Raw genomic sequence first — 27148 nt, 5'->3', positions numbered from 1 at the left:
TATCTTCCTTCCCGACATCTTAGTTCCCAAGATTGGCGGCGCATTGGCGATCTTAGGAGTCTTTAATATATCTTTCATTCATCATCGCCAATATCTATGTGCGACCGACTTGACATCAGATGACATTTGTCTGTCCGCCATCCTATATTATAAAAAATAGAACGTTTTACCCCAACCTGTCTGTGCAATAATAATCAACAGTTGATAAATAATAATCATAATTGTAAACAAAAAATATACTGACACTGATTTTGTATCGGCATTATTTTTGAAGAATTTATTCTGATCTGGTGTTGTACTTATTTTTGTAAATAAGTTATTTAAGTAACTTTACTTTGAAAAAAGATTCAGTCAAAAATCTTTATTCAATGTAGAAGCGTTAAACTTACTTATTGACTGTCATAAATCTACCACCGGACATTTGATCTTACTTGATTATAATTTAATCTATAGGTTATACAAATTCAGACTTTTGTTTCTTGTTCCTTGTGTCTAACTTATAGGCAGGTCAAATTACTGCCAATTATTTTCTTTTAAAAAGTTAGGAATCTGTGACATTTGCTCTGAATATTAATCACATTTTTGTTAATAAAAAACATGTGATTCCTTAGTAGAGTAATTTATTATTTTGATTTAAATGTGTGTTTATATTGTATTTATATTGGGGGTAAATGGGGCTTCTGACGGCGAATTGGTAGGAGATAGCGATGCTGAGTGTTTCAGTATCAATATTTTACGCCGGTTTGCCGTTCGAAGCTCAATTCCTAGTCACACCTCCCAGTGGTCCCTCCCGATAACTGCTGCTCATCAGCTTCTCTCTTGGTGGAAGGAGCTGGTGAGGAACAGGCCAACGTGACAGGAAGACTCGCCAAGCCGCCTGGCCAGCGTGGCGTTTTAAGGCTAAAACCCCTCAAAATGAATAGCGCACCAGTACCACGGCCCTTAGTCCCCAGCAGCCCCGCTATTCCTAGTTACGGCAGCGGCTACGGTTCCGGCGGGGTGGAGGGTGCAAAGAATCTCCGGAAGAGACCCGGCTGCCATACTATGACCCTGGCTACTTACAATACTCGAACTTTGAATGCTGACGAAAGGCTTTATGAACTCCTAGAGGAAGTTCAATGTATAAAATGGGATGTGATCGGTTTATCTGAGGTATGAAGACAAGGAGAGGATCTTATACGCTTATCTTGTAGTCATCTGCTTTACCACAGAGGCCACGAAGACACTTCTTATGGTGGTGTAGGATTCTTAATACATAGAAGGCTTTACTCGATGTTCAGAAGGTAACAAGTGTATCAACACGAGTTTCTTATCTTAATCTGAGACTAAATAAAAGGTATGCCATCAAGATCATACAAGCATACGCTCCCACTTGCGACCACATCGATGAAGAAGTAGAGGCCTTCTACGAGGACATAAGGAGAGCGCGTCAGGAAAATGCCTGCTATTATACCATACTAATGTGTGACTTTAACGCAAAAATAGGACCTTAGTAAATTTTCTTGAGCAACATCATCTATACGCAATGAATACCGTTTTCAAAAAGCATCATTCAAGGAAATGGACTTGGGCTAGCCCGGATGGCCGGACGAGAAATGAGATCGACTACATAATTAGCTCGCATAAGTCAAATATAACAGACGTATCGTAACGACAAAACAAAACTGACAAACTACCGTCCAATAAGCCTTCTCTCGCAGGTCTACAAACTGTTCGCTAAAGTCCAGTGCCACCGACTCGCTAACACCCTCGACGAATACCAACCTATCGAGCAAGCTGGCTTCCGGAGTGGATACTCAACTATAGAACACATCCATACTGTCAAGCAGCTAATGGTCGGTTATACTCATTGCACTTCTCGCAAAGAGTATAACCGACCCCTGTGCTTTGCCTTCGTTGATTACGAGAAGGCTTTCGACAGTGTCGAACATTGGGACGTGTTTCAATCTCTCCATCGCTGCGGTATTGACAAGCGATACGTAGATATCCTACGAGAGCTGTACAAATTCGCGACTATGCAGGAGCGCATGCACAAAAACACCAACCTCGTGTCTGTTGACAGAGGGGTCCGACAAGGCGATAACCTCTCGCCGAAATTCTTCAACACCGTTTTAGAAGATCTGTTGAAGACGCTGGATTGGAGGGAGAGAGGCATCAATATAAACGGAACACGCATGACGTACCTTAGGTTCGCGGACGACTTGATTCTTGTCGCCGAGAGCACCAAAGAACTTCAACATATGCTAGCAGATCTGCAAGAAGTTTCACTGAGGACCGGTCTGAGGATGAACATGTCCAAGACCAAAATCATGAGTAATCGCCACATACGTGCACCTAACATAATCGTAGGTAAGGACACCGTACAGGTGGTCAGCGATTATATCTATCTTGGACATCGTTTATCATTTGATCGGAAATCTCAAATACAGGAGATCGAACGACACATTGCATTAGGGTGGGCTGCTTTTGGAAAGCTCGAAGATACGTTGACATCCAAACTCCCACAATGCCTCAAGACCAAGGTGTATAACCAGTGTGTCTTGCCTATACTCACCTACGGTGCCGAAACATGGACGCTTACTAAGCATAACATGCACAAAATAAAAGCGGCACAAAGGGCGATGGAGCGTGCTATGCTAGGCATCTCTTTCATTGATCGTGTACCAAACGCAGAAATCCGACGAAAGACGAAAGTCGAAGATATTGGGAAGCGTATCACGAGGTTAAAGTGGAGATGGGCTGGACACTTGGCCAGACGAGAAGACGGAAGGTGGACTAAAGTCGTCACGGAGTGGTGGCCTAGAGAAGCAAAAAGGCCAGTGGGCAGACCACCCGCCCGATGGTCAGACGATTTTAGGAAGATGGCGGGTGCTCAATGGATGCGACTAGCACAGGACCGGGAGAACTGGCGCGCCTGTGAGGAGGCCTATGTCCAGCAGTGGATTAATGTGGGCTGAATATGATGATGATGTTTATATTGTAATAAATTACTAATATATTACATTTACTATAGTAATTGTAATGAGTAAGGTTAAGGTTGAAGTTTGCAAATTTTAATTTTAAAGGTCAAAATGTTCAGCTTATTTACGGCAAAATATGGGTCATATTATATGTTATGAAAATCAGTACGCTGTTGGAAATATGAACACTAATATTTGGGCCTTTCAATATAAATAATAGTAATGAGTTTTTGAAATAGGGTCACAATGGCCAAATAATGCAGTGATTTTAAGGTTTTTCCAAATTATTTTAATGTTAGTGTAAGGTTTCCTTCGTTGTTAAATATATATTGATCCATCATAAGTACTTAAATTATTTATTACAGCAATTTCTGCATTAAGAGTAGAAAAACATTGCGCCAAGTGCACGATAGAACGTTACCTAAATAATAATAATGTCAAGACTGTTAGCCACGGATTTCTTGCCAGTATGAAAAGTAGGTCCATCTCGCTGGCTGTTTTGGTTGATGGAAGGATATTGTTCTAAGTCAAGTATCAACATGTGTAATAAAAAACTGTGGAAAAACGCAGCACGAAGCCTTATCGGTCTAAGCACGAAATAGTCAAAAAATATGTCTGTAGCCCAACCTGTTGTACCAATTAGTGGAATTTTAAATGCATAAGTTCAGACTTGAAGAACAAATGTATATGTTTATTTAAGACCAGCCGGATGGCGTGGTCGGTGGATTCTTTCCTTTTTCCAACTCCGAAGGTTGTGGGTTCGATTCTCACCCAGGACAGATATTTGTGTGCATGAATACATCTGTTTGTCCTGAGTCTGGGTGTAATTATCTATATAAGTATGCATTTACAAGAGAAAAATAGTATATGTAGAACATCAGTTGTCTGGTTTCCATAGTACAATGGCGTGCGTGAAAAACGTCCCAGGATATTATTATATGTATAATTTATGTAAATGTGTATATTGTAAGAAATAATGTATGTAAATAATATATGAATGATATTTGGGCAGATTATAAATAATGATCAAAATATTAAATCACTTCGACGCTTGAAATGAAACAAAACATTATTTGGTTATTTATTGTCCACAGATATAAAAAAAGTGACACATTTTGCTTGATAATAAAATTCCAAATTAAAATACGAATGCCACGTTCCTAAAATGTGACGTGACAAAGAAAAAGTTCAGACGCAAAAAGGTTTTATTCTTATATACTTTTTTTTATATTTATTTGACGGCAAGTGGAGCTTTAGGTCGTCCGTCTCTTGTCAACTTGAGGTGTACGAGTTTGACGTGTGTTCCAAGAACACTGGCCTGACTGAACTGCGCGGGACATTTCTTGCAGGAGTACGGACGCTCACCCGTGTGAGTGCGTATGTGAGCTTTGCGGGTCGCGTTGCGCTAAAAATTGTATAATATTAATTATCTATAATATACAGATATTGGCGTAGTTTGGCATATTCGATATTGTAGAAGGTTTGTAAATACATAAGACGAAATTAATCTGTCTATGTAAAATATTTTTATGGAAACTTTTATGGCTTGTGTAGTTCTTATACAATGTATTTATGAATATAATTGTGTGTCTGTTTCCCTAATAAATAAAAAAATCGACATCAATATCGTTTCCATTGCCGATTGTATTGTTTCGATATGTATAATTAAATAGTGCAATGGGATGCGATACGAATATTTGTGATGCCATAATGCTAACCTACTATGGTATATACAAAAACGGGAATAAATAAATTATAAACACTGTTACGTCACATGCGCTTAGGACCAGTAACTAAGTATCAAATAAAACAGTTTTAATTTTATACAAATAACTTTGAAATTAGCTTTCTTTAATAAAACTTATATAAAATGATTTTCTCGCAGTATAAAATAGTTATATTCAATATTAAGTGACTAGCTTAAGATATCATATAAGATTAACTGATATTTTAACACGTTAATTGTTCATAAAATCTGTATATTCGTAAAAAAAAAATCAGTGACCAATTTATATACTTACATCGAAAACTTTATCGCACAAAGGACATGGAAATTTCAACGGCCTCTTGTGACCTTCGTGTGTGAACCGCTTGTGTTCCGTCAGCGACCATCCGTTCACGTACGCCTGTGAACATAATTATATTATTAAAATTAATTTATTTTATACTATTATATATTTATATTAATTGCCGTGGAGTACCGGCTTAGAATAGTACTCCCCCAATCTCATCCCGTGGGTGTCGTAAGAGGCGACTGAGGGACGGGGAAAAGGGGGGATGGGCAGCAGCGTCCCCCCCCCCATAACCATCTTACCCGAGTAGGCGAGTATGGGCAAACCCTCCTCAATGGCAGATGCGCCCAAAAAAGGCCCCCAGTTACCGGCAAGCCCGCTAGGCCCGACGAAGAAAAAGAAGGTAGCGGTCGCGGTATCGGCAGGGCAGGGGGTGCAAAGAATCACCGGTTCACGGCAGGCTACCATATAAAACGACTTCACATGGCAACGTACAATGGACGCTCGATGAGGTGGACCATCACCTCGTCAAATTAGAAGTAGAGTTAAATCATATAAACTGGCATATACTGGGGTTATCTGAAGTCCGAAGACAGGGGGAGGACACGATAACTCTAAAACTGGTAACTTACTCTACTTTCGCTAAGGTGATAACCTTTCCCAGGGTGGTGTCGGTTTTCTAGTCAAAAAGGATCTCATTAGCAGCATTGTGGAAATCAGTAGTGTGTCGAACCGGGTAGCGTACCTTGTCTTAAAACTTTCCGACAGGTACTCCCTGAAGGTCGTACAGGTATATGCGCCAACTTCGGCATACTCTGATGATGTGGTCGAAGCGATTTACGAGGATATCGCAAAGGCCCTCAACGACACCTCGAAGGCCCACTACAATGTTGTTATGGGAGACTTCAATGCTAAAGTGGAAGTAAAATGCTGGTAAACTTTCTCGAAGCGCAGGGGCTCTTTTTGATGAATTCTTTCTTTCAAAAGAAGCCTCAGAGGAGGTGGACCTGGCGAAGCCCCGATAACGTGACAAGGAACGAGATAGACTTTATCATTTCGAATAAAAGGCACATATTTAGAGATGTTTCAGTGGTCAACAGGTTTAATACCGGAAGTGATCACCGCTTGGTTCGAGACACTCTTAATATCGACTTCAAAGCCGAAAGATCGAGAATAATGAGGTCTACTCTCCGACCTACCATGCTCCAAGCTGCTCAAGGCTCCGAAAAGTTCCAAATGGAACTTCAAAATCAATTCACCGCGTTGGAAACCGTAAGCAGCATTGATGAGAAAACCAACACGCTGGTCAAAATACTGCAAAACACATCCCGCAAGTGTTTTCCGCCACAAAGAAGAGACAACGCACCAAAACTCTCTGCTGAGACACTCGAGCTCATGAGGATACGACGAGAACTACCATCGTTTTTGTCAGATAAGGCCTTAAACTGAACAATAAAAACGCTGACGCGACGCGATCTCCGATGCTCCCGTATACCCGTGCCATCAAGGCTACGATTGAACAAAATCGGGGATCGAAAGTGTTCGCTCGCAAGTTTGGGAGGCCGCGTCTGACAAAACTTAAAACTGAAAATGGTGGGATCGTTACCTCTAGGCCTGAGATTGTCGGAGAAGTAGAGAGGTTTGCTAGGCAGTTGTTCTCTTCAAGATCGGATAAACCCGTGGGAATCAGTATTGATGACCAGCGCGCCCCTCTTACGTGCCATTACTCCGAAGAGCTCCCGGTCGGTAACCAAGGCGAGATTAGGGCGGCTCTAGAACAGCTGTTCTAGAGCACAAAGCTCCGGGAGATGACGGAATCACAACAGAGTTGCTTAAGGCCGACGGGACTCCGGTCATGAAAGAGCTAGCAAGCCGTCATCCAACATGGCAAGACCCCGAAAACGTGGAGCGGGAGTGAGGTGGTACTGTTTTTCAAGAAAGGTGATAAAACCCTCTTGAAAAACTACATACCAATCTCCCTCCTGAGTCACGTGTATAAGCTGTTCTCAAGCGTCGTCACGAACCGTCTCGCCAGACGACTTGACGAGTTCCAGTCCCCAGAACAAGCCGGCTTTCGATCGGGCTACAGCACCGTGGACCACATCCATACTGTTCAGCAGATTGTCCAGAAGACCGAAGAGTACAAACAGCCGCTGTGTATGGCATTTGTGGACTACGAGAAAGCCTTCGACTCCATCGAAATCTGGGCAGTGCTCGACTCATTGCAGAGATGTCATATCGACTGGAGATATATCGAGGTACTGAGATGTCTGTACAACGCCGCTACAATGATTTTCCACATCCAGGACTGTAAGACGAAAGCGATCCAACTGCGCAGAGGGATGAGACAGGGGGATGTAATATCCCCGAAACTGTTCACCAACGCGTTGGAAGACGTTTTCAGACGCTGGATTGGACTGGGTATGGAGTCAATGTAAACGGCGAGTACATCTCACACCTTCGATTTGCTGATGATATCGTCATCATAGCAGAGTCGCTGGAACAACTCACCGAAATGCTGCATAGCCTAGGCGAGTCGAGTATGAACTTGGACAAGACCAAGGTCATGTTCAATAGGCATGTCGTGCCGGGATCGATATACGTCAAGTGGAAACCTCTCGAAGTTGTAAGTGAATATCCTACCTAGGACAGATAATACAAGTCGGTAGGAACAACTTCGAGAAGGAAGCCGATCGAAGAATTCGCTTGGGATGGGCAGCATTTGGCAACCTTCGTCAAGTCCTCAAGTCGTCTATACCGCAATGTTTGAAGACGAAAGTCTTCAACCAATGCATCTTACCTGCCATGACATACGGTGCCAAAACGTGGACACTAACTGCGGGACTAGTCCACAAATTCAAAGTCGCTCAGCGTGCTATGGAGCGAGCTATGCTCGGAGTATCTTTGAAGGATAACATCAAAAATGAGATTATCCGGAAAAGAACCGTAGTCACCGACATAGCTTGCAAAATTAGCAGGCTGAAGTGGCAGTGGCAGTGGGCTGGTCACTTATGTCGTAGGACCGATGGCCGTTGGAGCAGACGAGTCCTAGAGTGGAGACCGCGGATCGGCAAGTGCAGCGTTGGGCGCCCTCCAGGTGGACCGATGACTTTAAGAAGGTGGCGGGCACCAACTGGATGCGGAAGGCGGAGGACAGGGAGCTTTGGCACACCTTGGTAGAGGCCTATGTTCAGCAGTGGACAATGATTGGCTGTTGATATTGATATAATTGTTAAAAGTAAGATTTAAATATAATGTTACAAATGCTGAGTGATTGTAGGCAATTGTAAATAATGAGTTACATCGTTTTTGTTATGTAATTTTAAGATTTATTATTTATTTATTGATAAATAAATAAATACATATTGTTGACTTAATTATTTGTAAGGATTTTATACATAGACACTAAACGGCAGTTTCTAATTAGATATAATTATTGTAATTGCTTTTACTTGCGTTATTGATATGCGAAATTGACTATAATAATTAACATTTAGAGACAAACAAAAAATTTGTAAGGAAATTGACTCAATGCTCTAATTAACATATCGTGAAATTGCGTAAGAAAAAAAAATACGTCAAAATTTGAAAACTTTTACAATATTGTTTGCGTGCGCATATTCTCAAGCGTGCGTGCACTTTATATTCCGATGGAAGAAGAAAGGCTCCGAACGAACGGCTTCACGTGCTTTCCGAGGCACGGGAGTGTACACACTGCCATCTTAAAAGTAAGGGTTGCTACTGAAAATTTCTTGACAGAAAAACCCAATCACTTTTTATGAACCCAATCCTTGAGATTTGCAGCCTTACACTTAAGACCAAGAAGGCATTTTTATTATTACTTATTATCACCTAGTGTAGAAATTTCCAAGAATATAGCCGAGATGGCCTAGCGGTTAGAACGCGTGAATCTTAACCGATGATCGTGGGTTCAAACCCGGGCAAGTACCACTGAATTTTCATGTGCTTAATTTGTGTTTATAATTCATCTCGTGCTTGACGGTGAAGGAAAACATCGTGAGGAAACCTGCATGTGTCTAATTTCATTAAAATTATGTCATATGTGTATTCTACCAACCCGCATTGGAGCAGCGTGGTGTGAATAAGCTCCAAACCTACTCCTTAAAAGGGAGACAACGCCTTAGCCCAGCAGTGGGATATTAACAGGCTGTTACTGTAATGTACTGTTACTGTATAAATTGATACGAGACTATAAAATGTCTTACCTTATCACATTTATCACACTGATAAGGTTTAATATTAAGATGTACTCTATTCGTGTGGCGTTCCAAGTCCCTCCGCACGCCGAACCGCTTGTCGCAGTGATCACAATGAAAACTGAAGCAAAACACATCGATATTATACAAATAGGCGCAGCGTAGGGCGCCCTCCAGCCAGGTGGACCGACGACCTTAAGAAGGTGGCGGGCACCAACTGGATGCGGAAGGCGGAGGACAGGGAGCTTTGGCGCACCTTGGGCCTATGTTCAGCAGTGGACAACGATTGGTTGTTGATTGATTATACAAATAAATATGCGATACGATTCCATACCATACGACACGATACAATGCGATACCGATACGATAATGTTACGATACGTTACGATATGATGCAATATGATATAATACAAACTGTATACCTAATTTTTGTTTATAATTCTTTTCGTAAATGCCGATAGCGATACCGTGGCAACTCCTCTAAGGATGAACTTAATGAGAAAATGGACGCTAAAAGGTTATTATTATAATAGCACGGAAGCTGTTGACGTTATTTATAATATCCTCACTATACTTCCTGAGATTAAAGCGAATGTACAGACAGACGGAAGCGACGAGAGAATCGTTGATTTCGTGTGACATCATTTACACTAGTTCAGTCAATAACATGATCCCCCTTATAATTTACTAATAATATATTAATTGCTATTGTTTCTTTTAGATCAAGAGATATTTGTAAAATTAAAAGATTAAATAAATTAATTTAATTAATAAAATACTAGCTAAGTCCAGCAGACCTTTACCCTGTCTATGATTTACAAGTATACAATCATCGCCATCTAGCGGCGAGTTACGACAAACTTGAAATCATAAAAACGTACGAAACGATATGGAACATCTATTTATATATATTTGTTTATATTTTCCTCTCGAATAATTGAAAATAATGAAATAAAGACGTAATGCGTAAGAAAAACAACAAATTACATTATCAATACAAATTATATTAACAAAGGATTCACTCGATTGTTAAAATCAAAGATGCAAAATTTAATGTCTTTATTCATATATTTTTATATATATTAAAAAAAAGTTTATTTCTTATATTACAAAAAATGTTAATCACTCATCCTGTTTTTAATGTGACATCTGTCAGTCAATAACGCGTCATAGACAAATCTTCTTCAACCTCCGGGTCTGCGGCCTTATATCAAGCCACTAGACCAACGAGGCAGTGTCGACTAATGTTACAACGAACGACGAATGTAATAATTAATTTCAAGTTTAACATTGTTCTCGTGTAAGTGAAGTTAGTCTTTATGGGAATAAATATTCTTTAAATCTAACCCTAATATATAAAGATGAATGAATGTACATACGGTAGCTCCATATAGTTGATATGTGGCGCAGCTACTTTTAAATGTTGTTTCAAAGCGTTATTTGACTTGAAGCTCCTGAAAGAAATATAAGAAAATACGTCAACAGTCGAAAGATAACTTTTTTATGTTATAGTTTAGGCGGCCCGTCTGAGAAGGTAGCACTACTCATCAGATAATCTACCGCTAGACGGCAATACCCAGTTATCGATGCGTTCTGGTGTAAGGGTGAGTGAGCCAGTGTAATTTCAGGCACAAGTGACATAACATCTTAGCTCCCTAAGTTGTTGGTGCATTGGTGAATGATTAATTCTTCTTACATCGCCAATGTCTATGGGTAGTGGTGACCACTTACAATCGGTAGCCTAGTTGCCCGACCACCTAGATATATCATAAAAAAATAGCACCATCCCAAAAAACATTACTAAAATTTTCTAAAGTATATATTATCGTCAAGAATCGATCTAACAAGTTCCAAATCAGCGCCTTCTATTTAAAAAGGGTATTCCCCTTAACACACTGACCTGTCACACTCGACGCAATAATAATTTCTGCTTAACGAGTGCTTGATCATATGATTCTTGAGCTGCGAGGGCGCTTTGAAAGCCGTACCGCAATCTTGACACACGTGCTTCTTGAACGAGACTTCTCCTGACGTTACCTCTGTAGAGTGCTTCCTGTACCGTCGACAAAACATTAAAAAATATATTAGATTATATTAAATATTATTATGTAACATCTCATGCATATTTATCAATAGTATTAATCGTGAAATCCTATTTTGATTTAATTTTTTCATATTTGTAATAGGTAGCTGGACTGGCAATGCCGCCAACGTTGAAAATTAAGATGTTTTATGCCATGTGCTTGTATTTACACTGGCTCACTCACCCAATCATATGTGATTTCAACACTTCCTTGTTGGCGTATGTCTTCTGACAGTACTTACACTTCGCCCGCTTTTGTCTTACGTGTGCGTACGCTACGTGCTTCCTCAGTGACACTTGACGTCTAAAAACAAACAAGTTCCACTTTATTTTATCTATAAGTCGAGTTAAACGGCTAGTTTGTATCCCACCGCTGGGCAAACGCTTTTGATGATTTTAATGACGGTTCTCCAAAGACACTGACATAATTTCATCAGACACATAATTAAACATCATAGGCTTTCACACGATGATTAAACATTGCTGTCTTTTTCATTCAAATGTCAAATAATTAATAATAGAAAGAGAGAAATTAAATTAATTCAAATTAGTGTTTAACTAAACAGTCGTTAGCAATGTTTATAAATAAGACCTGAGTTTTTTTTTTACCTGAGATTATTAACACTTACTTAAATAATTTGTTGCAATGCGAACATCTGTACTGGAAGGTGTCTTGGAGATGAAACGCTGTGTAATGATCCTTTATCGTTAGGCGACTGATTCTGGTGAGGTCACATTCGCTGCATTTGTAACGTCTGAAAAATAAAGAACGATGAATGGATTTGCTTAAGGCCTATTAAAGCCTTGTTAAAGCATTTTCTTGCTTTTTACGTAAAAAAAAAAAAAAAAAAAACAATTTAATCATATTACAGAAATTAAAATAAGCAATAAAAATGTGATTTTTTTTTTTTATAGAATAGGAACGTGGACGATCATATGGGCCACCTGATGGTAAGTGGTCACCAAACGCCCTTAGACATTGGCATTGTAAGAAATGTCAACCATCGCTTATAGCCAATGCGCCACCAACCTTGGGAACTAAGATTTTATGTCTTTTGTGCCTGTAATTACACTGGCTCACTCACCCTTCAAACCGGAACACAACAATATCAAATATTGCTGTTTTGCGGTAGAATATCTGTTGAGTGGGTGGTACCTACCCAGACGAGTAAATACTTAAAATTATTTAAGTTTGCAAAATTAATTATTTACTTTATTTAACTATAATTGTGCGTACATTTTCAAACATATTTTTTTTTAATATTGTATATATACACTGTTTTGGAGGGTTTATTTAGTATTACCAGTTGCAATATAACTTGAACATTATTAAAGTAACTTCATAATTATTTGTCTTTAAGTCTAATGTTGTTTGAAATCCTATAAGCAGATTTCAAGGTCGTGTATTAAAATTCCATAAAGAATTATCTTTCAATAATACCCAGAGCTTGGAAATTGTTTATTCTATTACATCGGATAGCATGAAATATATAGTGTTCTAGATACCGCCAAAAACTTTGGTCTTGTGTGGAGGGGGGTGGAGATGTTACGTACCCCATAACTTTTTCTATACACCTCACAATGTGTACGAAAAATTTCATGATGATCGGTTTAGTAGTAGTAGTAGTTAAAACGTGAAAGCGTAACAAACAAACAAACTCACTTTCGCATTTGTAATATTAGTACGGATGTATTTGCACCCTTGCAGTACATCAACAGTAACTTGTTTAAGATATGCTCGAATTCGATCAGACTATTGTATATTATGACATGACTTACACTTTATGGTATCTCTGATGACTCAAGAGTTTGTCCATGGTGCCCATCCTCTGTTTACAGATGTCACATTCGTATTCGCCGATCGCCTGAAACGTATATCGATATATCAGTACAGTAAGAGTATACATTTTCTTATGTACTTCTTGGTAGGGCTTTGCGTAGGCCCAGCTGGATAGGTACCAGTCTCTCATATGCCATTCTACCCCAATCAAAGAGCAATAATTAGTATTTTGCTCTAGTTTTAAGATTCTTTGGCTCACCTCAGTGTAACAGGCACAAGGGACGTAACATCATTAGTTCCCAAAGCGGGTGGCGCATTGGCAATGTAAGAAATAATTAATATTACTTAAAGTACTCATCTAAAAATTTTAATACCTGTTGGTACTGCAATAATTATTGTTGCTGATGTGAAATAAACTCGAGTATCAATATCTAAACCTACTGCAAATATATGATGTGCTCATACAATAAATCCCAATAATCCAATTGCTATTATAGCATAAATTATTCCTAAACACCCAAAGGTTTCCTTTTTTCCTCTTTCTTGAGAAATAATATGGGAAATTATACCAAATCCTTGTAGAATTAAAATATAAACTTCAAGATGTCCAAAAAATCTAAATAAATGTTGGTAGAGAATGGGATCTCTTCCTCCCGCAGGATCAAAAAATGATGTATTAATATTACGGTCTGTAAGAAGTATTGTAATAGCCTGCTAATACAGGAAGAGAAAGTAAAAGAAGTACAGCTGTAAACCTACAGCTCAAATAAATAAAGGTATTTGATCGAAAGATATGCTATTAACTCGTATATTAATAATTGTTGTAATAAAATTAATAGTTCCTAGAATTGATGAAATTCCTGCTAAATGTAAAGCGAAAATTGCTAAATCTACTGATGAGCCTCTGTGAGCAATATTAGAAGAAAGTGGGGGGTAAACTGTTCATCCTGTTCCTGCTCCATTTTCAACAATTCTACTAGAAATTAATAATATTAGTGAAGGTGGTAAAAGTCAAAATCTTATATTATTTATTCGTGGAAAAGCTATATCTGGTACTCCTAGTATTAATGGAATTAATCAATTACCAAATCCTCCAATTATAATAGGTATAACTATAAAAAACTTTATAATAAAAGCATGAGCTGTAACAAATTGTATTATAAATTTAATCGTCTCCAATTACAGTTTCTGGATTTCCTAATTCAGTTCGAATTAATAAACTAAGAGAAGTTCCTACTGTTCCTGCTCAGATTCCAAAAATAAAATAAGTACCAACGATTTGTTGAAAATATTCATTTTTGCTTAAATAAAATGTCTGAGTTAAAAGCGATAAATTGTAAATTTATTGACGAGAAATTTCTCTTTTATTAGCTTTATATTCAAAATGATATAAAATTGAGATTTTTTTTTATATATAGGAGCTTGGCTTCTATTAGCAAATAAAATGCGTCCCCGATTTTGTATCTGTAATACGAAATAGAGGCCGCATTTTCCCTGCATGAGTTTGATGAAATTCTGACACATATTATTCCATACATTTCCTTGTATGTATTCCAGAAAACACAATGAAATAATGTATCTGAATAAAATAAGAACTCGATCCATTTTAGTAAGAGGAGGTTTTTACCCAGGGTGTTCCTGGAAATACTTTTCCATACCATACCTTATCATGTTTCTCCAAATGTTTTTCAAATGATTCTTTAAAAGTGAACCCCTTTATACAATCTTCGCATTTATATACAGAATTTATATACTTCGGATCTTTGGTCATCTTACTGCGTTCTCTCAAACATTGTTCTCTTGTTATATGTATAACATTAATTATGTTATCTGTAAAATAAAAAACATTATTAAAATGCCTAGATGGCCGATCGGCTAAAACCGCTTGAATTTTAACCAGCACAAACAGCAGTATGTACTTAATCATTTGTTCTGAAGGGGGAATGATATATTCTTCCAAAGTTATATGGCCCATTGACTATATAAGTGATGGTTCACATATCTTACAATTCCAATGTCTATGGACAGTGACCAAAATACCATCAGGTAGACCATTTGGCAGTTTGGTTACCTATTTTTAATCTATACATACAATAAAAATGTAACTGATCGTTGTCTGTACATGGAAGATATATTTTTTTTTTTGTTTTTATAGAATAGGAAGGCGGACGAGCATATGGGCCACCTGATAGTAAGTGGTCACCAACGCCCATAGACATTGAAATCGAAATTAACAATTTATAAAATACAAAAGTAACAGCCTGAAAACGACCATATACACACATTATTTTTTTTTTTTTATAGAACAGGAAGGCGGACGAGCATATGGGCCACCTGATGGGAAGTGGTCACCAAACGCCCTTAGACAGTGGCATTGTAAGAAATGTCAACCATCGCTTATAGCCAATGCGCCACCAACCTTGGGAACTAAGATGTTATGTCCCTTGTGCCTGGCTCACTTCACCCTTCAAACCGGAACACAACAATACCAAGTACTGCTGTTTTGCGGTAGAATATCTGATGAGTGGGTGGTACCTACCCAGACGAGCTTGCACAAAGCTCTACCACCAGTAACTTATATACAGTAAAGTATATGAGTAAAACTACATATTATCAGGGGCCTTTATCAATGTAATAGAATCCAAAGCAGTGATTGTTGTCTGTTTCTTAATGCGTTTTCACTAATGTATTGTGGCAAACTTCACTTAAAAATGAATGTTTGTTATATTTCAATCGGTTTATAAATAAAAAAATTATGTCAATTTAAAGAATCATGTCGAACATTTATTTGATAAAAAAAAATACTATAATATCATAATGTAAGCTTTAAACTTGTTAAACGGCAAATATGAAAACTTCTGCGTGATCTTATTATAAAATCTTTTTTTTTTATGTAGTAAGGTGGCTAAAAATTAAAACTAAAAAATTAAACTTACCTATATTTTCTATTTCATCTTCAGATTTCTCGCTTCTCTTTTTAACTTTACTCCTCTTTAATGTTTTTCCAAGTTGCTTAAGACTTATATCATCCAATAGTTCAGCACTTTCGGCTTTTATTAATGTTTTTAGGGGGAAATCATCTTCACCTTTTAGATATGATTCTTGAAAGTCTATATAGAGTTACAAACATTTAGAGCTTCATTTAATTTATAAAGACTTAACTTTAATTCAATTATGGCACATACATTATGCTTTGTATTTTTTTTAGAGGCAGTAAAAAAACCTTAAATTTATATTTTTCATACAGTACAGTAATGTCCCACTGCTGGGCTAAGGCCTCCTCACCCTTTGAGGAGAAGGTTTGGAACTTTTATATTACAATTATTATCAAATTCATGCAATTTGATAATAATTGTAATATATAATAATTGTTTGATAATAATTGTATTGCATAATAATCCCTGCTTTATTATGTGATACAAATATTTCTTGTAATTAATATATCATTATTAATAATACAGCACTTTTCCACTTACTATCCTTAATAATATTATAAATGTGAAAATGAATTTGTTTGTTTCTTATGCTTTTATGTCTTAACTACCCAACCCATATTCATAAAATGTATAAATACATACATTACATGCATACACATTATTAGGGGGATACAGGGAAGAATATATGGTACCTAAAATCTTCCCCACCCCATTCTACTGGTGCGAACCCTCTTATGGTAACTAGTAAGTAATATATTTGATTTTACTTCCACAGTTGAGATAACTTCAGCGACATTTAAGATCTCAACCGATAGCTTGTCAATTCATTACTCATCGTTCTTTCAGATAGCTGATTCAAAAGTTACAGAAACTAATCTTTATATACATAGGCAAATACAGAAAAGTTTATTCAGTTCAAATAGGTTGAAAAACAATACGAACTTTAGTGTTATTAATAAAAAAATTAAAATAAGAGTAGAAAAAAAATAAAAAAAATACATGCAAGTATATATATGTTATCCGCAAATTTTCAATAATGATTACGGTGAAATTCAACAATGCATGAACACTGGTAATAATAAAATATAATGAAAAATCATCTCACCGTTATCATCAATAAACTCCCCTTCCAAGTGATCCTCCGCTTCTTCCTTTAACTCTAATTTAATTTTGATATCTTTACTTTTACATCTACTGTAAGTGACAAATATTGGTTCGTCAATGTCTTTCTTATTGTCACTCAGTTCTAATGAATCTAAGTGTACCATTGAGAGTGTGGTTGATGGTGTGAATTCTGTCCTTGCCATTTGGATTGTTGAATCTGCAACCTTTAAGGGAAGAATTAATTTGTATAACAATAACAAAAGGCAAATAGCAAGCGTGACACTTCTTAAAAAATAGTGTGTACTTAAAACTGTGTGCCCTAGGAAAAGTCTCCTTTCCTCTTATAGAGTAGATTTGATAGCTTGTTCCACCACAATTCTCCAGTGAAGGTTGATCGATATACATGTAGCAGAATTTCAGTTAAATTCCACAAATGCAGGTTTCCTAACAATATTTACCTTCACTACGAAGCACGAGTTAAATTTACACAAATTAAGCACATGAAAACTCAGTGGTCCTCGCACACTGAGGTCTAACCAGAATACCACTTAGCTTACTCTCTTAAAAATATATTGAGTAATTTGTATCTTAATAATTGTAGTCAAAAGAAATAAATCATATATTTTTTGTTATAGCATTGTTTATTCAAATATAAAACATTTCTATAATTCAAATGATTGGTATTGCTAGATTATTATATGAACAAGACAAGATATATACATGCATTTTAATAATATTTAAAGATTTTTTTTTATATTATTTAGCCCATGTGAAGGTTCTATCTTATATGTTGTTTTAGCATTTATGACACTTTGTAACTACACAGGTATTATCTATATAAGTAAAAACAGGTATAAAATTTCAATAAAAATAAAATAAAATAAAATTTAATATCTAAATATCATGTACATATTACGCTGTCCTATAATATATAGATCATTCACACATCATAGAAATTTGCTTTAAAAGTAAAATTATGATTTTTATACATCCATTATTTTTATTATTAAACTTATTGGTTAATAGCTCTTTTAAATTAAAAGAGATAAATAGATATTGTCTTAATTAAACTATTCTCAATTTAAATTTAAGTAATAGATACATATATGTATATGTACAAATAATATATGTGTGTATTTTAAATGTAACAATGAAAAAACCCCTACTCACATTCCAATTCGCCATGAATATCTGATTACTCTGGACATTCTGGATGAATTGCTCCGATTTTTGAATTAAGCATTTACAAATAAAGCAGAGATGAACACATTCCACCTAAAAGTTTTATAGTTTTTATAATTGACTTAGTACTAGAATATAATTTAAGTTAATTTTATAATGTTAAGTAGTTTAAACTTTACCTGGAATAGACCTTTAAAGAATTCACTACGAAATTTATAGCACTGTAAATTAAATTCATCGTTTCGGCACAAACAACCCAAACAATACTGTGTTTTATTCACTTTTCCAATCTCCATATTGATTAAATTATAATAAATTAATTTAGTATATATTTAATCCGTTTTTAATTCAAAATATATACATTTTTCGAAAGCAAAATCTGTTTTCGCTTCGTTTTTTATTTTCTGACAAATTGTCATTTGTCAGTTACTCATTGACATTTCTTTTGTTTTCGATATGGCGTCTAAACTATAAAAGCGCAAAATATTCTGCCAATATCATAATTATATTGCCAATATTGTAATTATATTTATGATTATAAATATCATTATATTAAATATGCTCTATTTGTAAGACAACAAACAGCAACAAGTCTCTATATAAGCCCTATTACGTGCCTTCAAGATTTCACATATCATGTCCGAGTTTAAGACCGTTGAGGCAGTTGCGTTGATAGGCTTCCTTCTCATCAACTTCGTTGCGGGCCACTTGATCAAGCGTAACCGTCGGAATGACTGCCTGGCATTTCAGTAATAAAATTATCATTACTTCACTGAGCACAGTCAGTCTTCATCAAGCTTACGATTAGACTGGATAAGTGTACATTCTTTAATATGGAGAGGAGAGGTTACTCAGATGAGTTGAGATTCATCTCGAGCCGTGGGAAACAATTGGCACTCTCTACAGTAAAGTGTAAAAGGCGAACGTAAGACAGTTAACTTTGAACGTAACTTTTTTTAGTCACTTAACAAAATTATGCAGATATATACATATTATCATCACTTAAGCTGCCTAGTTCTAGCCACTTTTTCATGATCATTGTTCCACCCTAAGAGAAATCTTGGCACCCTCTCACCTCACGCCTTTACGTAATCTTTATAAAAATAGGAGTTGTTCGCAGACTCTTTGAAATTTTACCTTAGTTGGATACACCTTCATCCAAGTTAAATGCAAACTTTTAAAAATTCATCAATTTATTAAAGAGTGTTACGGGAGAGTAAGAGAGAGATCGTAAGATAATAGAATTATTTTTTCCGAGCATCCGACGGAGCGGCGTGGCGTTATTCAATTACAAGGGAGCGAAAATGCGAGGCGATGTTTACCTGTGTAGCTGCGGGCCGTTCGACCGAATCTTTTTTTCAAAACTACCTGTACGAATTTACTTTAAAAGAATTTCGAGACGCGAAAAGCGGAATTAATGAATCCAAATCGGAAAATCCGATTTCGGTTTGAAAGGAAATGTTTGTATTTCAACCCGTGTTTGCTGTATTCTGGAATATCGGTAACCATTTTTGTCATTTATTCAGTTCACTAAAGAGAAAATATGAAATTAAAAAGTAGGATAAATAAAAGTATTTTTTAATGGGGCCTATTATTTAGTTCAAGCTTTTTATCTTGAAATTTGATATAAAACACATTTTTAATGAAAATTTAATGTTTTTTAATATCCTGGGACATTATTCACACACGGCCATCTGATCCCAAATTAAGCTTGTGTATGGAAATCAGACAACTGATATACTACATAAACTATTTTTCTTTTGTAAATACATACTTATATAGATAATTAACACCCATACTCAGGACAAACAGACATATTCATACACACAAATGTCTGTCCTGGGTGGGAATCGAACCCACAACCTTCGGCGTGAAAGGCAAGTATCTACCAAACACGCCAACCGGCTCGTCAAAAAAATATTCTAAAAGAAAATCTTATAATTAAATATAACAATTTAATTAACATTTTATGCTGTTTAATCATTTATACAGTAAATACAGTCTCATTTTGAACTATAATTATATACAAGCTTATGATAATGGATTCTACGGTACAAAAAATAAATATCATTAAAGTATTAATACTTAAACCAATACCGTTTTTTATTATAAAAAAATCATTAGAAGTCTTAGAAATATATGAAAAACGTTAAATAAACTTGAAGCAATATCAATTTCACGCAATATACATACATATAAATGCATAATTTATTTATTAATGTGAAACTAATGGGGAGACCGACTCATATGCCACCGGCAAACTATACAAAGCTCTTATATGCTGTCGTAATCCTTCTTCGCCCCTCTACCTACTCCCTTGCATGCTTCGTTGCTCAAGCGCGTAATGGTAAATTCTCATCTTACCTTTGAAGAATAAACAAACTTATTCGCACAAGTAGAGTCTATACTATTTAGTATAGATTCTAGCCGGTCCTTGTGTCCCTTATCGTCCTCACCTGATGACTTCCAATACCTAACACCAGGGCACATTTTAATCGGAAGACTATTGCACTACCAGCACCTTCTCTCGATATGAAGAACGAAACCAGCCTGATTCGTTACGCCCGCTTAGAACAAATCCGACAGCACTTTTGGCAAAAGTGGCAAAAGGAGTATTTACATGAACTGCAGCTAAGAATAAAATGGACAAGACTATTTTGAAGTGTTTCATTGAAATTCCATATGTACACGTAAACTGGCATTGGCAATACATAGTATATTATATTATAATAATAAATTATAATAATGTATATTATAATAATAAGAAAAATATCTATACTCTATTACGAAACTTTGCTTTTTTTACTCTATATTTCCTTTTTTTTTTTTTTTATTATAAATTCTTTCAATAATCATCAATTTCGATAATTCACTTCTACCGAATGTAACGTCATGGCAACATTTTTATAAAATTCACTTAAGAAACGATGGTGGAAATTACTATAATACATAAAAAAAATACTTTAATTAACCATCAAAACATGGATTAATATAACCTATTACAATCTAAGGAGTAAAAATAAACGAACCACTATTTCACATCATTATTTATATCGTCTGTAATTTTCCTTTAAAATTTTCGATAAGAACTTTGTCGAATCGACCTTTGACTTCGAATATCATAGACTATTATTTTTATTTAAGATCTTGACCAATAATTTAGCTTCAATTTAATGTCAAAATTGTTTATTTGTCTTTACTCCTGTGGTTGAAATAGGGGATAGGTGATCGAATCACTTTCGTCTGTTGGGCGAAAAGGCCTCCTCTCCTCTTTTTGAGGAGAAGGTTTTTTGGAGCTTATTCCACCACGCATCCTCCAATGCGGGTTAGTGGAATACACATGTGGCTGAATTTCAGTGAAATTAGACACATGCAGGTTTCCTCACGATGTTTTCCTTCACCGTAAAGCACGAGATGAATTATAATCACAAATTAAGCACATGAAAATTCAGTGGTGCTTGCCCGGGTTTGAACCCACGATCTTCGGTTAAGATTCACGCGTTCTTGCCACTGGACCATCTCGGCACTCACTTCCCGACAAGTCTACTGATTTCTATACGATTTCATTTTTATAAAATTAGAATATTAAGGGTACTATATTTTATAGTTTTTGTTCATTTTATGATGTTCTTGTATCGTCAATATTTCCACTGCAATTTTTTTTATGCGGCGTCAACTTCACTTTCGTCGTGAATACTTTCTCACATTTTTGACATTTGAGCTTTGAATCAACATGGAAACTGAAATAAAAAATAATTACAGTTATAATTCAACACTTTTTTAGGGACATAAATAAAGGCAACACTTTTTTTTTAATTTAAATTATCTTATATTTCGAAATGTGCATTACCGTTGTAAATGCCTTTGAAGGCTGCTTTGTCTGGAAAACTTTTTATCACACACACTGCACACATATAGCTTCCCTGTGTGTGTTTGTTCGTGAACCTTTAATGTAAATTTCTTTGGGAATGATTTATTACATACACTGAAAATAATATAATATAATACACATTCTATTCATTAAAAGAATATAAATATATAGTATTTAATTTCAGAAAGTTAACATATTTTTATTATTTATGAATGGATAAAAAATTAGCGGGAAACAACCGCCATATTTGGTAGCTTACAATTAAAATAAATTTAGCATATTGAGTATTCAAAATTGCTCGGAAGAGCATACAAGTAATTATTTTTTGAGGAATTTAATGCAATTTTTAACAATCAACTTTAAATTAATTTAAAAAAAGGCTTAACTTTATGAAGTTCAATTAATAAGAATCGTACTTATTATTTATATTAAAAAAAAATTATATAAAAAAAATAAAATACCTTACCTACAAGTGTACGGCTTAATATTTAGATGAACACTCCTTTGATGAGACTTTAACTGTTGTGTATCTCTAACGACTTTACCACAGATATCACAAAGTATGGAAACCTTAACAATAATACCATGCTTATCCTGAAAAAAAAATATATATTCGATTTTCAAAAATATATTTAAAACAAAAAAATAATTATTATAAACAACCTAACGGCTTAAAAAATCGTACCGTTATACGTTTTTTCGTTAGAAGAGATTTCAACAAGCCTTTGTATCTCAAGTTAGAAAAACATAAAAAATAATGTAGACTGGGAGTTTTACTGGCGTGTGCCACGCAAACCATTTGAGTTATATGTATAATATTACGATATAAACATCAATAAAAACGAGTTCAGGCGAAGGACACAGTACACACTTTCAACTTCCAGACTCCCAACTTCCTACCAGCCCGTACTGGGGTTTGAACCCTGAGGCACCACCAAGGCCAGTGTAATTACAGGCCCAAGGGACATAACATCTTAGTTCCCAAGGTTGGTGGCGCATTGGTGATGTAAGCGATGGTTAACATTTCTTACAATGCCAATGTCTTTGGGCGTTGGTGACCACTTACCAACCGGTGGCCCATATGCTCGTTCGCCTTCCTATTCTATAAAAAAAAAGCATTTAATAGTCTTTGCTCAAAAATGTATAAAGTTTACAAATATTTACCTTCAAATGTATATTGAGACTATTTTTTGAATCACAGGGCAGCAAGCACTGTTTACAAACCCACGGCTTTCTACCGGACGACTGTGGGTGTACGTTGCTCCGGTGAGTTGTAAGATATCTGAAAAAAAAAGCTTGACATGTACCTTTATACTGATATGTTAATGATGATGATGATGTTGTCCTGACCGATTTCAAATACAGCTATATTCTCAACAGAAAATAGTGAACAAAAAACAATACGGGTGGAATCTCTATTCCCTCGCTATCATAATCCGATGGGATGCTATTACTGAGGCAACCAAAAATAATTCAGACGCAGTGCCTTACGTGCTTTACGAGGATTGTCAGTATAAGCCCTGCCAATAGGCAGACTGGTCTACTACTAAGAATTTTTCAACAAAAAACCCTTTATTTTAATACAAAACCTGGAAGCTAGCTACTAGCCACTAGTGGATTACACCAGCTAGGAAAACAGGCCCACCGTAACAGCCTGTGAATGTCCCACTGCTGGGCTAAAGGCCTCCTCTCCTCTTTTTGAGGAGAAGGTTTGGAGCTTATTCCACCACGCTGCTCCAATGCGGGTTGGTAGAATTCACATGTGGCAGAACTTCAGTGAAATTAGACACATGCAGGTTTCCTCACGATGTTTTCCTTCACCGTAACAGGCCCACAAACTCTTTTAACTCATTTGTCTTAATGATAAATATTTTAAAATTACTTGTGCAAATGGAATGTCATGCTGCATATATCACATGAGAATGGTTTGATGCCTTTGTGAATGTTCTGATGTTGTTCATAAGATGTCTTCACTTGAAAACCTTTGCCACATACTTCGCATTTATACTGTAAAAAAAGTTAGTTCTTATATGTAGTCAAAATAAAAAAAATATATTTATAATATTTACAAATTGAATTTATGATATAATAAATTATGATAAAAAAAAAATTATTTAGTCAACTGAACTGTCAAAAATGTAATTTACCTTATATTCTTTCCTGTGACGTTTCTCATGATCTTTGACTACATGTTTATGGACAGATCTGTAGCCGCAGTTGTAGGAACATGCGTACATTTCACCCATATGCATTTTGCCGTGCGCTACAATAATTGACGCTGTTTGATATGTTTTACCTAAAACATTAATAAATGAGCTGAGACCTGCTGTCTTATGTGCTTTATTATTGTTATATGTAGGTCTATTGATATTTATATTAAAAATATATCTTTTTTTTTTTTTATAGAATAGGAAGGCGGACGAGCATATGGGCCACCTGATGGTAAGTGGTCACCAACGCTCTTAGACATTAGCATTGTAAGAAATGTCAACCATCGCTTACATATCCAATGCGCCACCAACCTTGGGAACTAAGATTTTATGTCCCTTGTGCCTGTAATTACACTGGCTCACTCACCCTTCAAACCGGAACACAACAATACCAAGTATTGCTATTTTGCGGTAGAATATCTGATGAGTGGGTGGTACCTACCCAGACGAGCTTGCACAAAGCCCTACCACCAGTAAATATCTATTTAGATGGTTAAAAGCATAATGTTACTTAATGTGTATGTGTTTTATTTATATGTTATTTCAAGTGGAACGTTAAAAAAGTAACTACTGTTTTGGCAATCAAATAGATTCTGTAATCTTGACTACACTGAACAATGAAATTGTTCCGTGTAGTTCATGTGTTTTTCCTATGAGAAGAGTTTTGAACTTGTGTAATTTGAAAAATGTTATATCTAATAAAAAGCCGTACTTAGCCCAAAGGCTGACCCCTGACGATGCAGAAGGAATAGTGCGTCAGCGTCTTGGGTGCAATACCTCAGGGCAATCTTTTAAATGGCACGTTTTTGTATATATTTGTAATATATAGTTTATTTTCATTTAATTTTTAGTTTACTTTTAAAATATTTTCTATATTTATTATAAGTTGTGAGGTAAATTTATTATTTAATAATCCCTAACTTTAATAATGATTATTAAGGACATATTAAAAAGAAATTGTTGAACAAAAATATCGTAGATTGAATATTTGTCTTTGTAACTTACCACATAATTTACATAGAAATGGTCTTTTTTCAATATGACTTTTAATATGCCTTTCAATAAATACTTTGTGTATGTATTTTTTATAACACCTCTCACATTTATACATTAAAGTACCATCTTCAGATACAAAAGATTGATATTTAACAGGCTCAATTTTTTCCTTAATTTCAATATTTTTTTCGTTATACTTCTCTAATTCAATCGTCTGGTAATGTCTTAATAATTCTCGTTGATTATGAAATACTTTGAAGCATGTTAAACACATATATCTTTTTGTGTCATTTATCTTTGTTAATTCTGTAATTGTGTTTTTATTTTCTTTTAATACTTTCAATTGTATATCGTCAACACTACCACAGTTTGATTCCTGTTCATTTATACATTTACCATTACTTTTTTTTATTTTTACATTATCTATGGCTATATTTAAAGAGTTTTCACTATGTGATACATTTGATATTGCATAACTATCTTCATTTATTAATTTATTTTCTAGTAATTCTGATTTCACATTTATTTCAAAAACAGATGCCTTTTCTTTATTTGTTTCCTTGTTAACATTATTAAAATCATTTTCATCATAGTATAATTCATTTTCTTGTTTAATATCACTTATATTTTTACTTGAATCACATAATATATCATTAAGTTTCTTTTGTAGAATCAATTCATTTTGGTAAATTTTTTGATGGAATATATGTATTTCTTGTACTTTATTGACACATGGATAGCATATTTTGTTTGGTAACTCTTTTGTCAAAGGCACCTGCAAAGTAACCAATTGTTGAATTAAGGTTGGAAGAAAAAAAACACAATGAAACCATATTTAAAAAATATATGTTTTGTGTATCTGTTCTATAAAAAAAAAAACAATCAGAAAACAGTATAAATTAATTAATTTAAGTTAGTGTATATAACAGATTTGAAAAATATGTTAATAAATCGTTACATACATAGTGCGATAAACAGCTTGATAGTTGGTCCAAAACTTCACAACCTTCCCATAATTCTTCTACGATTTCGGGAGATTCTTTCAAACATAATCTACACGTATTATCCATTATTATTTATTAGTTTATAATAAGACATAATTTTAATAATATGTTTATATAATAATTTAGTAAATTCTACTAAAATGCAACGAAAACAAATTCAAATTTGCCATAACGGCATTTTTAACATTTATTTATAATTAAAATAGTTGTGTTTTATTCTATTTTATATATCGAATTATCTTAAAATTCAAAATAACTCAGTGTCATTTATTCAATTATCTTATAAATATAAATAATTTAATTGTGCTACAATTATAAGAGTAAACAATAATATTTTTACAAGAACTTGACAATGTCATAGTTGACGTTGAGCTTGAGACTTTGAGTCACATCTAAAATCTATTAGACATGAATTCTGAGAAAATGGCATATTATATACAAACATGGCAATATATTAAATTAATAGGTATTCATGAATGATAAACTTAAACTATTGGAAAGTTTTTACACATACATAATATAATATTATCTTTAACTTAACTTGTACATATACAAAATCACTTACTATTTTTTTTAAATACTTTTGTGCGATAACGATAATATCCGGACTTGAAAAGCTAATCTATTTTTTTTAAATAATGATTAATAACGAGTTAACTAATTAGAGAGTTGACATAATGAATCATGTATTGTCGATTGTTTACAGATAAGATACGATTTTGGGCTTTGTATAAATCTGTTTGTTGTATAGAGGGGACTGATAGTGATAATATTCAGTAGTATCACTGGAAAG

At 35.1% G+C, this 27148-nt stretch overlaps 2 protein-coding genes across 2 annotated transcripts; both read right to left on the bottom strand.

Moving 5' to 3' along the window:
• Positions 1-4052: 4052 nt before the first annotated feature.
• Positions 4053-18660, bottom strand: LOC126777876 (zinc finger protein 485-like). The gene is made up of 13 exons (XM_050501158.1): positions 18454-18660; positions 18263-18367; positions 17094-17316; positions 15989-16162; positions 14716-14882; positions 13052-13137; positions 11902-12027; positions 11457-11576; positions 11090-11242; positions 10569-10643; positions 9199-9310; positions 4982-5086; positions 4053-4365 (listed from the first exon to the last, which is right to left on the bottom strand). The coding sequence occupies exons 1-13, from the start codon at positions 18568-18570 to the stop codon at positions 4192-4194; spliced, it is 1737 nt and encodes a 578-aa protein (XP_050357115.1). The 5' UTR covers positions 18571-18660; the 3' UTR covers positions 4053-4191.
• A 2642-nt stretch (positions 18661-21302) lies between these two features.
• LOC126777879 (zinc finger protein 615-like) lies at positions 21303-26550 on the bottom strand. The gene is made up of 8 exons (XM_050501163.1): positions 26314-26550; positions 25361-26126; positions 24293-24441; positions 24028-24152; positions 23310-23427; positions 22612-22739; positions 22125-22259; positions 21303-22014 (listed from the first exon to the last, which is right to left on the bottom strand). The coding sequence occupies exons 1-8, from the start codon at positions 26419-26421 to the stop codon at positions 21894-21896; spliced, it is 1650 nt and encodes a 549-aa protein (XP_050357120.1). The 5' UTR covers positions 26422-26550; the 3' UTR covers positions 21303-21893.
• Between the last annotated feature and the right edge of the window lie 598 nt (positions 26551-27148).

Source organism: Nymphalis io, chromosome 24, assembly GCF_905147045.1.
Source record: "Nymphalis io chromosome 24, ilAglIoxx1.1, whole genome shotgun sequence".
NCBI classification, from domain to species: Eukaryota; Metazoa; Arthropoda; class Insecta; order Lepidoptera; family Nymphalidae; genus Nymphalis; species Nymphalis io.
This window is presented reverse-complemented; position numbering and strand designations above follow the sequence as displayed.